General features: G+C 44.4%; 2 protein-coding genes across 3 annotated transcripts in view; both read right to left on the bottom strand.

Annotated features, from left to right (window-relative positions):
• LOC106602512 (zinc finger protein 69 homolog) overlaps positions 1–17225 on the bottom strand; it is a 506109-nt gene extending 488884 nt beyond the window's left edge. Inside the window, exons 1-3 of one of the 2 annotated variants that reach the window (XM_045717539.1) lie at positions 16688–17224; positions 9393–9523; positions 7910–9196 (exon numbers count right to left, since the gene is read on the bottom strand). In XM_045717539.1, coding sequence (XP_045573495.1) covers positions 7991–9196; positions 9393–9523; positions 16688–16970 — 1620 coding nt within the window. In that variant the 5' untranslated portion in view covers positions 16971–17224 and the 3' untranslated portion in view covers positions 7910–7990. Of the gene's footprint in view, positions 1–7909; positions 9197–9392; positions 9524–16687 lie in introns of those variants that run through there. The other variant, XM_045717536.1, reaches the window with a different exon arrangement.
• Positions 1097–5490, bottom strand: LOC123742522 (zinc finger protein 69 homolog). The gene is made up of 3 exons (XM_045717566.1): positions 4892–5490; positions 2580–2710; positions 1097–2383 (listed from the first exon to the last, which is right to left on the bottom strand). Exons 1-3 carry the CDS (start codon positions 5172–5174, stop codon positions 1178–1180), a joined length of 1620 nt encoding a protein of 539 aa, XP_045573522.1. The 5' UTR covers positions 5175–5490; the 3' UTR covers positions 1097–1177.
• Positions 17226–17832: the final 607 nt, after the last annotated feature.

Here is a 17832-nt window from a genome sequence, read left to right as displayed (position 1 = left end):
TTCCAAGTGTTTGATGCCATTACAATCATTCAGTCCAGCCATTATTGTGAGCCGTCCTCACCTCAGCAGCCTCCACTGTTTTGAAGGTAAGCGGGGCATGTGATGTCACCACATAACTATAAAGCCAATTATTTCAATACTAATTTAAGGTCAAAGGTTTTCTATAAAACAATGAAAGCAGCTTGTAGTTCAGATAGAGCCTGGTCAACAGTGGGGGCAATAGAATACACAACATTATCGTCCGTATACAGGTGCAGGTAAAATTATTTTACAGACAACCCAATATTGTTAATAATGCATTCGGAAAGTATTCAGATCCCTTGACTTTTTTCACATTTTGTTACGTTTCAGCATTATTCTAAAATTGATTAACAATCTACACACTACCCCAGAATGACAAAGCAAAATGTTTGCAAATGTATTAAACATTTAAAATGGAAATATCACATTTACATAAGTATTCAGACCTTTTTCTCAGTACTTTGTTGAAGCACCATCGGCAGCAATTACAGTCTTCTTGGGTATCTTCTTGGCATACCTGTATTTGGGGAGTTTCTCCCATTCCTCTCTGCAGATCCTCTCAAGCTCTGTAGGGTTGGATGGGGAGCGATGCTGCAGAGCTATTTTCAGGTCTCTCCAGAGACTGGGCTCTGGCTGGGCCACTCAAGGACATTCAGAGACTTGTCACGAAGCCACTCCTGCGTTGTTTTTTTAAAAAACATTTTAGTCATTTTAGAAGACGCTCTTATCCAGAGCGACTTATAGTAGTGAATGCATACATTTCATTTCTCCGTACTGGTCCACCGTGGGAATCGAACCCACAACCCTGGCGTTGCAAACACCATGCTCTACCAACTGAGCCACACAGGACTACGTTGTCTTGATCAATTGATAGCGAGAGTCACACATTGTATAAGATTACTTCCCAAACAAAGTTACATTTCTTTGACTCCTCGACTTTAGAAGGCTGTAGCTAAGCTTCTGAATGTCAGGCTTATATATATGCCTTAAATATCCCACAATGTCTGGGCCTTGCACTTCAATGCTCATTGTTGTTGCGGAAATTGACCAAATACGGCTGTTTACTTTGTGCATCTATGTCATTTCGTTGAGTCTACCTTTAATGCAGGGTTTGATGTTAACATTAGAAGCTATTGAGTGGAATGGTTACTTTCTGTTATAGAGTGGAATGGTTTTTCTGCTGGTGAATCCTGAGGGATCTCCTCTCTGAGAACCTCTTCCCGCAGTGCGTACAGGCAAATGGCCTCTCTCCCGTGTGGACCTTCAGGTGTATCTTCAGCTGGTGCTGACGGGAGAACCTCTTCTCACACTGGGTACAGCTGAAGGGTTTCTCCCCTGTGTGGACTCTTTGATGCCTCTTCAGGGTGCCAGCCTCAGCGAAGCACATGTGACACTGGGTGCAGCTGAAGGGTTTCACTCCTGTGTGGACCCTCTGGTGGATCTCCACCCTCTGGGGGCAGCTGAAGCCTTTGTTACAGAACATGCAGAGGAACCGCTTCTCTTTACCATTGACAGATTCTGATCCCCCTCCCTGAGCCTGGGCTCTAGCCCTGTCGTTTGAGTTCAATACCTGATCGAAAAGGACACGGCCTTGTGAATTGGAAGGCCCCATCGACGTGGACACTGGGTCGCGATCCCTGAACGCGTGTAAAGGGGAGTGGGTCGCAACATTTGGATTTGTCTCTATGATTTCCCTATAATCTAAGAAATCTCTGCCCTGTGAGTGTCCGTCTCCTAGGTGACTATCTGCATTCCATGTGGGAGGAGCGTCGCCCTCCAATTTCACAGTCAATTCATTTACAACCATAACCTCCCCTTTCTTATCCAGGCACCCTTCAGAGTATAGACTGCTACTGTACCGGTTCCAGTCCCCTCTAGAGAGATCAGTCTGTGTATCTAAACCCAAGGATATGTTGCCAGGGTCCATCTCTGTAGTGTAAGAACAAGACAGATCATCACCACCAGTGTCTAACGCATCACCATCAACATCTCCACGGGAATAAACTGTCTTCTGGCTCTGTTGAAATACCGGTAAAGACTCTGAACCAGGAGCAGGAGGACAGCCCAGTGTCCCCAACCCCAGCCTCTCTGGGTCTGATCTGTGGTCAGATCCTGTGTGTAAGAGCCTGTGTGTTACAGTTAAAGTCTTGGTGTCTGTCTCTGACTTGAGAACGGCGTTCGGCGTTCCACTGACCTCCGTGATGCTGCTTCGGGTCCTGGGCTGCGATGAGGCGGTGGTACGGTCCTCCGTGGCTACAGGGGGCACTCCAGCCAGTCCAGTCTGGATGTCACTGATGTGCCGTGTGTCCTCTTCTCCTTCAGACCTCTCCAGTTTGATCCCAGGACCTGCAGCCTCTGCATCCTGACACAAGAAGAGGGGAGGTTATTACCGGTACATGAGTAGAATTGGATAACAATGTTGTAGGGAAGTCTCACAAGCTCCCCTATGGCAGATAAATAAGGATGTAAGCAAGTGAATAGCTGAGGGGAGCCTTTCTGAAATAAAGGGGCCACATTTAATGTACTGTAATTTTTTTATGTTACATTATGACACTAACCTCTATCACAATAACATGCTGGGTTGAGGTTCCACACCCCTCATCAACAGTGATTGGTTGGTCATCGCTCCATGTATTGTGTCCCGCTGGTTTCACAAAGCTCCTGTGGCCTCCAGTGAGATGTCCTTCATCTGAGAAAGTAATTAGGGGAAAAATGCTTTTACGTAGGTTAGCTACTGTCTGTTCAACTGTATAGACCCCATTCTGTGTTTCAAACATTGCTGTACCAGGGCTATGTGCAGAATTTGGTTGCAGAAGACGGGGAAGTTCTCATAGAACGTCAGCAACAACAACAACAACAAAAAGTACATGTTGCTTATTTATGAATTTCACACTACTGTACTTTTGGATTATAATTGGATTTTAAGGCTTGCATGAATGTCCTGCTAGAAAATGTTTATCATCATCGCAAATCAACTGCATTACACTTAAAAATTATGGCTCTTTCGGCTAACTTTGCTACAGCCTACAGTGCATTCGGAAAGTATTCAGACCCCTTAACTTTGTCCACATTTAGTTACGTTGCAGCATTATTCTAAAATGGATTAAATCTTTTTTCCCCTCATCAATCTGCACACAATACCCCATAATGACAAAGCAAACAGATTTTTGAAATTTTTGCTAATTTCTATAAAAAAAAACTATATCACATTTACATAAATATTCAGACCCTTTACTCAGAACTTTGTTGAAGCACCTCCATACCTTCAGGCTCTGATCAGGCCCTACACCCAAACAAGGGCACTGCGTTCATCCACCTCTGGCCTGCTGGCCCCCCTACCTCTGAGGAAGCACAGTTCCCGCTCAGCCCAGTCAAAACTGTTCGCTGCTCAGGCACCCCAATGGTGGAACAAGCTCCCTCACGACGCCAGGACAGCGGAGTCACTCACCACCTTCCGGAGACACCTGAAACCCCACCTCTTTAAGGAATACCTAGGATAGGATAAAGTAATCCTTCTAATCCCCCCCCCCCCCCTTAAAATATTTAGATGCACTATTGTAAAGTGGTTGTTCCACTGGATATCATAAGGTGAATGCACCAATTTGTAAGTCGCTCTGGATAAGAGCGTCTGCTAAATGACTTAAATGTAAATGTAATGTAAATCTTTGGCAGCAACTACAGCCTCAAGTCTTCTTGGGTATGACGCAACAAGCTTGGCACACCTGTACTTGGGGAGTTTCTCCTATTCTTCTCTGCAGATCCCCTCAAGCTCGGTCAGCTTGGATGGGAAGCGTCGCTGCACAGCTATTTTCAGGTCTCTCCAGAGACCGGGCTCTGGCTGAGCCACTCAAAGACCTTTAGCCATGTCTTCATGCATTTTGTGAAAGTGTGATATGTGGTGCAGTTATGTGTGTCTGATGGCAGTGTATTCCAGACATGAGAAGCTCTCACAGAGAAAGCGGATTTACTAAAGGTGCTTTTCCTTAAGGGAACTATACAGTCACCTCTCATGGCAGACCTTGTGGATCTATTGCCATATGTTTGGGTTTTCTGATTAACAAAAATACTGAGTGGAAGGGGAGCCAGGCCATTTAGGATCTTGAATACAAGACATGCGTCGGTGTATTGCACAAGATTTTCCCAACTCGGGAGCTCATGCTTTCTGAGGATGTAACAGTGATGCTGGCTATTGGGCTGCCTATCAAGCACTTTGAGAGCCTGTTTGTAGACAGACTGAATAGATTTTAACGTTGTACAGCAAGCTTGGGCCCAACTTGTCAAGCAGTATGTTAAGTGAGTCTTATGGCAAAGGGTCTGAATACTTTTTGCTTTGTCATTACGGGGTATTGTGTGCATATTGTGTTAAGAAAATGATTTAATACATTTTAGAGTAAAGCTGTAATGTAACAAAATGTGGAAAAAGTCAAGGGGTCTGAATACTTTCCAAATGCACTGTATGTCAATGAGCGTTAGCATTCTAGCTAACAGCTGCATCCAAAATAGGTATTATGTAAACAAAAAAGACCACAACCAAATATGATCTTAGTGACTTTTCAAGTAATAATCAAAACATTGTACGTGTATGACAAACCAAAAATGTGTGGCTCTGGTTACAACAACCTATGAATGATTCTTCGGGGCCCTGACCGACGACTGGGTGACATGTTCTCATTCTGCAATCTACATCCAAAAGTAGCGCCCACCTGGTCGATATTGTGTCTGCACAACATAGCTAGCGAAGTAATCAGGGAAATTACTTCATACTATCCAAAAACTAACCAAGACCCAATTCTGGGTAACTCATCTGAACACATGTGCAGAAGGTAATGGGGCGACAGGCCGCGTAGCCTTGGCATTCTACAAATTGTACCTCTTGCCATTCCGCTGTATCGGTCGAGGATCTTGACACTACTGGAACGACTGGCGACGACGCGATCTCGCATTGTCCTCTCTGCGCGCTCCCGTGCCATCTTCAGTTCCAGTAGCTGTAGTTTCCTCCGCAATGCCCTGTTATCATTCTGGCTTTGAGAAATTTCCAAACGAAACACTGCATAGTCGTCGTCTACGAGTTTACAAATATCTGCCACGGCAGCATTCGCAAGCACTTCCATGATGGAGGCTATTTGAGTGTGAAAAACCATACAATTAGCCATTGTTAGCTAACGTTAGCAGCTAGCTAGCGTTACCTAGATAACATCTATCAATAAAGTCCTGTCTACAACGCGAATTAAAGACTACATGGGGTAAGAATGTGGTGCTGTGCTGTTAAATGGTCCATATTCTGAGTTCTATTGTGTTGATAAACGTCTAAATAACAATAATAAAAACGCTAAAGTGGAAATGTTTCTTGGTCGATTACATTGTTTATTTCCGTTTACACTGAAGAGAGAGGATGTTGTTCTTCTTCGAGGAGGTTTAACGGCGGTTGGCATCCAATATATGTTGCATTACCGCCACCTATTAGACTGGAGTACAACTACATTGTACTTTGCTTGAAAAATAAATAAACAAATACCCTACCATCTAACACTACACTCAGAAAAAAGGAACACCACCCTACTCCAATATTTAAATCTATTTAGTCCTACCTCATGCTAACAACCTTAAAGGATGGGACATCACCACTCAACACACCCTGTAACTCTTCTGATGTCAAGTCACACACCCAAATACATCTCTGCAGCTGCCACCACAACCTCAATTTTCTGCGACTTATGTTCCATCCTTGCAGTACAGTTGATAACCATTGCTATAAATGCTAAAAATCCAATCTTACTGAAACATATCACTTGTTGTCCTATCCCTCTACTGGTACAGATCTACTACTCCTCTCAGGATCGTTCCTCCTTGACCCATCTTCCTCTACTTACTTCACTGCCTCAGCATATGACAACTTCTGCACTACTCTAACCCTGGAAACCACCTCAACCTGCCTCTCTCGCACAGGACATTTCTGATCCCCAGTCCCATGGGCACCCCTACAATTAACACATACCACTACTTTCCCCAATGCGACACATTCTTTTGTCTCATGCCCTTCTGCACACTTCTCACACCTAGGAACCTCCCACCTACACACTGCTGCCACATGCCCATAAGCTTGACACCTGTAACGACGTAATGTATTCGGCACAAAAGCTCATACAGGATAACTTATATACCCAAACATCTTTGACGAGAAAAGACTCAACATCAAAATTCAAAAGAACAGACTCTTCTGTTTCCTCACTCTCGCCACCCTGTCTGCGTGGCATCAAACGACGAGCATCACACCAAACGACGAGCATCACAAACACCGGGAATCTTCCCCTTCAGTTGATCAACTTTTACTGCTACCGCAGTAATCACTTCTTTCAAGGGATGTTATTGGTAGGCGTCATAACTCAAAGGGTGTGGCTAAATGAAAAGAGTATGTGCACTGTACTTCATTTTTATTACATTTATTTTAACAGGGAGAACAAGGTCTATTTTGCAAGGGAACCCTGCATCTTACAATAGCACAACAAATTACACAAGAAATACACAAGAAAATAAAAGTACAAACAAATAAAATAAGACATACTCATGAAAAACAATCACATTCTTCAGCAAAGAGGTCCTCTTTCCAATAGTGTGTGATTTGAGGTGTTCCTGCATATGGGAATTCCTGCACCTGTGGTGTTTTTCTAATAAATTATGATTGCCGAATCATTTTGAAGCACAGAAGGTAGGTGCCACCTTAATTGGGAAGAACGGGCTTGTGGTAATGTCTGGAGCGGAATCGGTGGAATGGTATCAAATACAAACACATGGTTTCCAAGTGTTTGATGCCATTACAATCATTCAGTCCAGCCATTATTGTGAGCCGTCCTCACCTCAGCAGCCTCCACTGTTTTGAAGGTAAGCGGGGCATGTGATGTCACCACATAACTATAAAGCCAATTATTTCAATACTAATTTAAGGTCAAAGGTTTTCTATAAAACAATGAAAGCAGCTTGTAGTTCAGATAGAGCCTGGTCAACAGTGGGGGCAATAGAATACACAACATTATCGTCCGTATACAGGTGCAGGTAAAATTATTTTACAGACAACCCAATATTGTTAATAATGCATTCGGAAAGTATTCAGATCCCTTGACTTTTTTCACATTTTGTTACGTTTCAGCATTATTCTAAAATTGATTAACAATCTACACACTACCCCAGAATGACAAAGCAAAATGTTTGCAAATGTATTAAACATTTAAAATGGAAATATCACATTTACATAAGTATTCAGACCTTTTTCTCAGTACTTTGTTGAAGCACCATCGGCAGCAATTACAGTCTTCTTGGGTATCTTCTTGGCATACCTGTATTTGGGGAGTTTCTCCCATTCCTCTCTGCAGATCCTCTCAAGCTCTGTAGGGTTGGATGGGGAGCGATGCTGCAGAGCTATTTTCAGGTCTCTCCAGAGACTGGGCTCTGGCTGGGCCACTCAAGGACATTCAGAGACTTGTCACGAAGCCACTCCTGCGTTGTTTTTTAAAAAACATTTTAGTCATTTTAGAAGACGCTCTTATCCAGAGCGACTTATAGTAGTGAATGCATACATTTCATTTCTCCGTACTGGTCCACCGTGGGAATCGAACCCACAACCCTGGCGTTGCAAACACCATGCTCTACCAACTGAGCCACACAGGACTACGTTGTCTTGATCAATTGATAGCGAGAGTCACACATTGTATAAGATTACTTCCCAAACAAAGTTACATTTCTTTGACTCCTCGACTTTAGAAGGCTGTAGCTAAGCTTCTGAATGTCAGGCTTATATATATGCCTTAAATATCCCACAATGTCTGGGCCTTGCACTTCAATGCTCATTGTTGTTGCGGAAATTGACCAAATACGGCTGTTTACTTTGTGCATCTATGTCATTTCGTTGAGTCTACCTTTAATGCAGGGTTTGATGTTAACATTAGAAGCTATTGAGTGGAATGGTTACTTTCTGTTATAGAGTGGAATGGTTTTTCTGCTGGTGAATCCTGAGGGATCTCCTCTCTGAGAACCTCTTCCCGCAGTGCGTACAGGCAAATGGCCTCTCTCCCGTGTGGACCTTCAGGTGTATCTTCAGCTGGTGCTGACGGGAGAACCTCTTCTCACACTGGGTACAGCTGAAGGGTTTCTCCCCTGTGTGGACTCTTTGATGCCTCTTCAGGGTGCCAGCCTCAGCGAAGCACATGTGACACTGGGTGCAGCTGAAGGGTTTCACTCCTGTGTGGACCCTCTGGTGGATCTCCACCCTCTGGGGGCAGCTGAAGCCTTTGTTACAGAACATGCAGAGGAACCGCTTCTCTTTACCATTGACAGATTCTGATCCCCCTCCCTGAGCCTGGGCTCTAGCCCTGTCGTTTGAGTTCAATACCTGATCGAAAAGGACGCGGCCTTGTGAATTGGAAGGCCCCATCGACGTGGACACTGGGTCGCGATCCCTGAACGCGTGTAAAGGGGAGTGGGTCGCAACATTTGGATTTGTCTCTATGATTTCCCTATAATCTAAGAAATCTCTGCCCTGTGAGTGTCCGTCTCCTAGGTGACTATCTGCATTCCATGTGGGAGGAGCGTCGCCCTCCAATTTCACAGTCAATTCATTTACAACCATAACCTCCCCTTTCTTATCCAGGCACCCTTCAGAGTATAGACTGCTACTGTACCGGTTCCAGTCCCCTCTAGAGAGATCAGTCTGTGTATCTAAACCCAAGGATATGTTGCCAGGGTCCATCTCTGTAGTGTAAGAACAAGACAGATCATCACCACCAGTGTCTAACGCATCACCATCAACATCTCCACGGGAATAAACTGTCTTCTGGCTCTGTTGAAATACCGGTAAAGACTCTGAACCAGGAGCAGGAGGACAGCCCAGTGTCCCCAACCCCAGCCTCTCTGGGTCTGATCTGTGGTCAGATCCTGTGTGTAAGAGCCTGTGTGTTACAGTTAAAGTCTTGGTGTCTGTCTCTGACTTGAGAACGGCGTTCGGCGTTCCACTGACCTCCGTGATGCTGCTTCTGGTCCTGGGCTGCGATGAGGCGGTGGTACGGTCCTCCGTGGCTACAGGGGGCACTCCAGCCAGTCCAGTCTGGATGTCACTGATGTGCCGTGTGTCCTCTTCTCCTTCAGACCTCTCCAGTTTGACCCCAGGACCTGCAGCCTCTGCATCCTGACACAAGAAGAGGGGAGGTTATTACCGTTACATGAGTAGAATTGTATAACAATGTTGTAGGGAAGTCTCACAAGCTCCCCTATGGCAGATAAATAAGGATGTAAGCAAGTGAATAGCTGAGGGGAGCCTTTCTGAAATAAAGGGGCCACATTTAATGTACTGTAATTTTTTTATGTTACATTATGACACTAACCTCTATCACGATAACATGCTGGGTTGAGGTTCCACACCCCTCATCAACAGTGATTGGTTGGTCATCGCTCCATGTATTGTGTCCCGCTGGTTTCACAAAGCTCCTGTGGCCTCCAGTGAGATGTCCTTCATCTGAGAAAGTAATTAGGGGGAAAAATGCTTTTACGTAGGTTAGCTACTGTCTGTTCAACGGTATAGACCCCATTCTGTGTTTCAAACATTGCTGTACCAGGGCTATGTGCAGAATTTGGTTGCAGAAGACGGGGAAGATCTCATAGAACGTCAGCAACAACAACAACAAAAAGTACATGTTGCTTATTTATGAATTTCACACTACTGTACTTTTGGATTATAATTGGATTTTAAGGCTTGCATGAATGTCCTGCTAGAAAATGTTTATCATCATCGCAAATCAACTGCATTACACTTAAAAATTATGGCTCTTTCGGCTAACTTTGCTACAGCCTACAGTGCATTCGGAAAGTATTCAGACCCCTTAACTTTGTCCACATTTAGTTACGTTACAGCATTATTCTAAAATGGATTAAATATTTTTTTCCCTCATCAATCTACACACAATACCCCATAATGACAAAGCAAAAACAGATTTTTTGAATTTTTGCTAATTTATATAAAAAAAACTATGACATTTACATAAGTATTCAGACCCTTTACTCAGTACTTTGTTGAAGCATCTTTGGCAGCAATTACAGCCTCAAGTCTTCTTGGGTATGACGCAACAAGCTTGGCACACCTGTACTTGGGGAGTTTCTCCTATTCTTCTCTGCAAATCCCCTCAAGCTCAGTCAGCTTGGATGGGAAGCGTCGCTGCACAGCTATTTTCAGGTCTCTCCAGAGACCGGGCTCTGGCTGAGCCACTCAAAGACATTTAGAGACTTGTCCCGAAGCCACTCCTGCATTGTCTTGGCTGTGTGGTTAGGGTTGTTGTCCTGTTGGAAGGTGAACCTTCGCCCCAATCTGAGGTCCTGAGCGCTCTGGAGCAGGTTTTTATCAAGGATCTCTCATTACTTTGCTCCGTTCATCTTTCCCGTGATCCTGACTAGTCTAAGTCCTTGCCCCTGAAAACATCCCCACAGCATGACACTGCAACCACCATGCTTCACTGTAGGGATGGTGCCAGGTTTCCTCCAGACGTGACGCTTGGCATTTAGGCCAAGGAGTTCAATCTTGATTTCATCAGATCCCAAGCGGGCTGTCATGAGCCTTTTACTGAGGAGTGGCTTCCGTCTGGCCACTCTACCATAAAGGCCTGATTGGTGGAGTGCTGCAGAGATGGTTGTCCTTCTGGAAGTTTCTCCAATCTCCACAGAGGAACTCCGGAGCTCTGTCAGAGTGACCTTCAAGGTTCTTGGTCAACTCCCTGACCAAGGCTTTTCTCCCACGATTGCTCAGTTTTGCCCGGGCAGCCAGATCTAGGAAGTCTTGGTGTTTCCAAACTTCTTCCATTTAAGAAAGATGGGGGAAACTGTGTTCTTGGGGACCTTAAATGCTGCAGAAATTTTTTGGTACTCTTCCCCAGATCTGTGCCTCGACAAAATCCTGTCTCAGAGCTCTACGGACAATTCCTTCGACCTCATGACTTGGTTTATGCTCTGACATTTACTGTCAACTGTGGGACCTTTCCATATCATGTCCAATCAATTGAATTTACCACAGATGGACTCCAATCAAGTTGCAGAAATATCTCAAGGATGATCAATGGAAACAGGATGCACCGGAGCTCAATTTCAATTTTATTTCATTTTTACAGGGACAGTGCACATTAATCAACGTTTCAGTAAAAGTTTGGGTTTTAGCCAGCCGGCTTATTTTCAACCACAGTCCCTGGGCAGGTTATTAAAAACAATGACAATATAGACAATCATTGAGCAGTGAGCACACGCAGAGCAACATAGGACAAGCAAGACATAGCATACAGACAGAGCAACATAGGACAAGCAAGATGTAGCATACAAACAGAGCAACATAGGACAAAAAGCAACAAGACAAAATCCATAAACGCAACAAAGTGTTTCCACACCTCACAAGCTACAAACAACAGACAACATGGAAAGCGGCAATACACAGCTATTGATTATGTTCACAAATATGATGGACCTTTAGCCATGTCTTCATGCATTTTGTGAAAGTTCATATCAATCCAAGATGGCGTAGCAGTTCAGACGTCCTTTACCCTCCTCTTGTCGTGTCCCGTGTATATATATATTTACATATTTTTCTTCGCATATCTTTTTACATTTTTTCTTCTAAAAACTCAACCTCAAAGCACTCTCCTGCAACCCGCCTCACCAATTTAAAAAAGAAAGTATTATTTACCTCAAATCTGAAATCCACAACAGAAGCTAGCCAGAGGTTAGCCATTTTCACTGGCTAACGCTGGAGTTCAGCTAGCCACGGTTAGCTGTCCTCAGCTATCCATTAGCTCGAAAAGCTATCGCCAGTTTTTGTACAGCGCGACTCAGACCAGAGCATACCGGACCTATTCTTTCTCCTTTCCCCGATTTCTACCGCAGGCTCTGGACATTTACACCTGGATCTTGCAGCTAACTAGCTGCTACCTGAGTGACTATTGGCAACGTCGGTCTCGGAATTAACACACATTATTCCGGAGCTAGCCAGCTGAAGACTTCCGTCAGCCACTCGTGGGCTTTTCCTGAGCTAGCCAGCTGAAGTGTCTCCTGGGCTACAATCACCTATCCTGACCCATTTTACTGCCGATGCGGAGCCCCATCGGGCCTTCACGACTGGACCACCGACGTTATCTGGCCGAGGGAGTTATCCAACTGGCCCCTCCGTCGCGACGTAACCTGATCGCCCATCTGCGGCCCACTAATCGTTAGCTGTCTTATCGGCTGCGATCTGAATAGGTCTATCGGACAATTTTCTTGGGCCACTATAACTATTTTGCCAACTTGGACTTGTCCCCCCTTCCACACGGAACCCCACTAACCCACAGACGGAAACGCACGAGGTGGCTAAAAACAGACCTCCCTCCATCTTCCACCAGCTTGCTACCTATGGCCCGGCTAGCTGTCTGAATATCACTGGACCCTTTGATCACTCGGCTAAGCATGCCTCTCCTCAATGTCAATATGCAATGTCCATTGCTGTTCTGGTTAGTGTTTATTGGCTTATTTCACTGTAGAGCCTCTAGCCCTGCTCATTATACCTTATCCAACCTCTCAGTTCCTCCACCCACACATGCTATGACATCTTCTGGTTTCAATGATGTTTCTAGAGACAATATCTCTCTCATCATCACTAAATGCCTAGGTTTACCTCCTCTGTATTCACATCCCACCATACCTTTGTCTGTACATTATACCTTGAAGCTATTTTATCGCCTCCAGAAACCTGCTCCTTTTTCTCTCTATTCTGGACGTCACAGACGACCAATTCTTATAGCTTTTAGCCGTACCCTCATACTCATTCTTCTCTGCTCCTCTGGGGATGTTGAGGTGAATCCAGGCCCTGCAGTGCCTGGCTCCACTCCTACTCCCCAGGCGCTCTCTTTTGATGACTTCTGTAACCGTAATAGCCTTGGTTTCATGCATGTTAACATTAGAAGCCTCCTCCCTAAGTTTGTTTTATTCACTGCTTTAGCACACTCTGCCAACCCGGATGTCCTAGCTGTGTCTGAATCTTGGCTTAGGAAGTCCACCAAAAACTCTGAAATCTTCATCCCTAACTACAACGTTTTCAGACAAGATAGAACGACCAAAGGGGGCGGTGTTGCAATCTACTGCAGAGATAGCCTGCAGAGCTCTGTCCTGCTATCCAGGTCTGTACTCAAACAATTTGAACTTCTACTTTTAAAAATCCACCTCTCCAAAAACAAGTCTCTCAGCGTTGCCGCCTGCTATAGACCCCCCTCGGCCCCTAGCTGTGCTCTGGACACCATATGTGAACTGATTGCCCCCCATCTATCTTCAGAGCTCGTGCTACTAGGTGACCTAAACTGGGACATGCTTAACACCCCAGCCATCCTACAATCCAAGCTTGATGCCCTCAATCTCACACAAATTATTAATGAACCCACCAGGTACAACCCCAAAGCAGCAAACACTGGCACCCTCATAGATATCATCCTAACCAACGTGCCCTCTAAATACACCTCTGCTGTTTTCAACCAAGATCTCAGCGATCACTGCCTCATTGCCTGCACCCGTAATGGGTCAGCGGTCAAACGACCTCCACTCATCACTGTCAAACGCTCCCTGAAACATTTCAACGAGCAAGCCTTTCTAATCGACCTGGCCCTGGTGTCCTGGAAGGATATTGACCTCATCCCGTCAGTAGAGGATGCCTGGTTATTTTTTTTTAAACGCCTTCCTCACCATCTTAAATAAGCATGCCCCTTTCAAGAAATTTAGAACCAGGAACAGATATAGCCCTTGGTTCTCCCCAGACCTGACTGCCCTTAACCAACACAAAAATATCCTGTAGCGTTCTGCATTAGCATCGAACTGCCCCCGCGATATGCAACTTTTCAGGGAAGTTAGAAACCAATACACACAGGCAGTTAGAAACGCCAAGGCTAGCTTTTTCAAACAGAAATTTGCTTCCTGAATCTCAAACTCTAAAAAGTTCTGTGACATTGTAAAGTCCATGGAGAATAAGAACACCTCCTCCCAACTGCCCACTGCACTGAGGATAGGAAACTCTGTCACCACCAACCACCTTCTAAGGTCTTCGAAAGCCAAGTTAACAAACAGATTACCAACCATTTCGAATCCCACCGCACCCTCTCCGCTATGCAATCTGGTTTCAGAGCTGGTCATGGGTGCACCTCAGCCACGCTCAAGGTCCTAAACGACATCGTAACCGCCATCGATAAGAAACAATACTGTGCTGCTGTATTCATTGACCTGGCCAAAGCTTTTGACTCTGTTAATCACCACATCCTTATCGGCAGACTCAGTAACCTTGGTTTCTCAAACGATTGCGTTTGTGGTACACAGGGTTCAATTCTTGGGCCAACTCTTTTCTCTGTATACATCAATGATGTCGCTCTTGCTGCTGGTGAATCTCTGATCCACCTCTACGCAGACGACACCATTCTGTATACTTCTGGCCCTTCTTTGGACACTGTGTTAACAACCCTCCAGACGAGCTTCAATGCCATACAACTCTCCTTCCGTGGTCTCCAACTGCTCCTAAATACAAGTAAAACTAAATGCATGCTCTTCAACTGATCGCTGCCTGCACCTGCCCGCCTGTCCAGCATCACTTCTCTGGACGGCTCTGACTTAGAATTTGTGGACAACTACAAATACCTAGGTGTCTGGTTAGACTGTAAACTCTCCTTCCAGACACACATCAATCATCTCCAATCCAAAGTTAAATCTAGAATTGGCTTCCTATTTCGCAACAAAGCATCCTTCACTCATGCTGCCAAACATACCCTCGTAAAACTGACCATTCTACCAATCCTCGACTTCGGCGATGTCATTTACAAAATAGCCTCCAATACCCTACTCAACAAGCTGGATGCAGTCTATCACAGTGCCATCCGTTTTGTCACCAAAGCCCCATATACTACCCACCACTGCGACCTGTACGCTCTCGTTGGCTGGCCTTCGCTTCATAATCGTCGCCAAACACATTGGCTCCAGGTCATCTACAAGACCCTGCTAGGTAAAGTCCCCCCTTATCTCCGCTCACTGGTCACCATAGCAGCACCCACCTGTAGCACGCGCTCCAGCAGGTATATCTCTCTGGTCACCCCTAAAGCCAACTCCTCCTTTGGTCGTCTCTCCTTCCAGTTCTCTGCTGCCAATGACTGGAACGAACTACAAAAATCTCTGAAACTGGAAACACTTATCTCCCTCACTAGCTTTAAGCACCAGCTATAAGAGCAGCTCCCAGATCACTGCACCTGTACATAGCCCATCTATAATTTAGCCCAAACTACTACCTCTTCCCCTACTGTATTTATTTATTATTTTGCTCCTTTGCACCATATTATTTATATTTTAACTTTGAACTTTCTTCAAATTACAAATCTACCATTCCAGTGTTTTACTTGCTATACTTTATTTACTTTGCCACCATGGCCTTTTTTGCCTTTACCTCCCTTATCTCACATCATTTGCTCACATTGTATATAGTCTTATTTTTTTCTACTGTATCATTGATTGTATGTTGTTTTACTCCATGTATAACTCTGTGTTTTTGTACGTTGTCGAACTGCTTTGCTTTATCTTGGCCAGGTCGCAATTGTAAATGAGAACTTGTTCTCAACTTGCCTACCTGGTTAAATAAAGGTGAAATAAATAAATAAATAACGTGTGATATGTGGTGCAGTTATGTGTGTCTGATGGCAGTGTATTCCAGACATGGGAAGCTCTCACAGAGAAAGCGGATTTACTAAAGGTGCTTTTCATTAAGGGAACTATACAGTCACCTCTCATGGCAGACCTTGTGGATCTGTTGCCATATGTTTGGGTTTTCTGATTAACAAAAATACTGAGTGGAAGGGGAGCTAGGCCATTTAGGATCTTGAATACAAGACATGATTCGGTGTATTGCACGAGATTTTCTCAACTCAGGAGCTCATGCTTTCTGAGGATGTAACAGTGATGCTGGCTATTGTGTTTCCTATCAAGCACTTTGAGAGCCTGTTTGTAGACAGACTGAATAGGTTTTAATGTTGTACAGCAAGCTTGGGCCCAACTAGTCAAGCAGTGAGTCTCATGGCAAAGGGTCTGAATACTTTTTGCTTTGTCATTATGGGGTATTGTGTGCATATTGTGTGAAAAAATGATTTAATAAATTTTAGAGTAAGGCTGTAATGTAACAAAATGTGGAAAAAGTCAAGGGGTCTGAATACTTTCCAAATGCACTGTATGTCAATGAGCGTTAGCATTCTAGATAACAGCTGCATCCAAAATAGATATTTTGCACACAAAAAAGACCACAACCAAATATGATCTTAGTGACTTTTCAAGTAATAATCAAAACATTGCACGTGTATGACAAACCAAAAATGTGTGGCTCTGGTTACAACAACCTATGAATGATTCTTCGGGGCCCTGACCGACGACTGGGTGACATGTTCTCATTCTGCAATCTACATCCAAAAGTAGCGCCCACCTGGTCAGAATACCTGTACGATATTGTGTCTGCACAACATAGCTAGCGAAGTAATCAGGGAAATTACTTCATACTATCCAAAAACTAACCAAGACCCAATTCTGGGTAACTCATCTGAACACATGTGCAGAAGGTAATGGGGCCACAGGCCGCGTAGCCTTGGCATTCTACAAATTGTACCTCTTGCCATTCCGCTGTATCGGTCGAGGATCTTGACACTACTAGGACGACTGGCGACTACGCGATCTCGCATTGTCCTCTCTGCGCGCTCCCGTGCCATCTTCAGTTCCAGTAGCTGTAGTTTCCTCCGCAATGCCCTGTTATCATTCTGGCTTTGCGAAATTTCCAAACGAAACACTGCATAGTCGTCGTCTACGAGTTTACAAATATCTGCCACGGCAGCATTCGCAAGAACCTCCATGATGGAGGCTATTTGAGTGTGAAAAACCATACAATTAGCCATTGTTAGCTAACGTTAGCAGCTAGCTAGCGTTACCTAGATAACATCTATCAATAAAGTCCTGTCTACAACGCGAATTAAAGACTACATGGTGTAAGAATGTGGTGCTGTGCTGTTAAATGGTCCATATTCTGAGTTCTATTGTGTTGATAAACGTCTAAATTACATTAATAAAAACGCTAAAGTGGAAATGTTTCTTGGTCGATTACATTATTTATTTCCGTTTACACTGAAGAGAAAGGATGTTGTTCTTCTTCGAGGAAGTTTAACGGCAGTTGGCATCCAATATATGTTGCATTACCGCCACCTATTAGACTGGAGTACAACTACATTGTACTTTGCTTGAAAAATAAATAAACAAATACCCTACCATCTAACACTACACTCAGAAAAAAAGAGCACCACCCTACTCCAATATTTAAATCTATTTAGTCCTACCTCATGCTAACAACCTTAAAGAATGGGACATCACCACTCAACACACCCTGTAACTCTTCTGATGTCAAGTCTCACACACCCAAATACATCTCTGCAGCTGCCACCACAACCTCAATTTTCTGCGACTTATGTTCCATCCTTGCAGTACAGTTGATAACCATTGCTATAAATGCTAAAAAATCCAATCTTACTGAAACATATCACTTGTTGTCCTATCCCTCTACTGTTACAGATCTACTACTCCTCTCAGGATCGTTCCTCCTTGACCCATCTTCCTCTACTTTCTTCACTGCCTCAGCATATGACAACTTCTGCACTACCTTAACCCTGGAAACCACCTCAACCTGCCTCTCTCGCACAGGACATTTCTGATCCCCAGTCCCATGGGCACCCCTACAATTAACACATACCACTACTTTCCCCAATG

This window comes from Salmo salar, chromosome ssa04, assembly GCF_905237065.1.
Source record: "Salmo salar chromosome ssa04, Ssal_v3.1, whole genome shotgun sequence".
Classification (NCBI taxonomy): domain Eukaryota; kingdom Metazoa; phylum Chordata; class Actinopteri; order Salmoniformes; family Salmonidae; genus Salmo; species Salmo salar.
The sequence above is the reverse complement of the archived record's forward strand: the minus strand, read 5'-3'. Positions and strand labels throughout refer to the sequence as shown.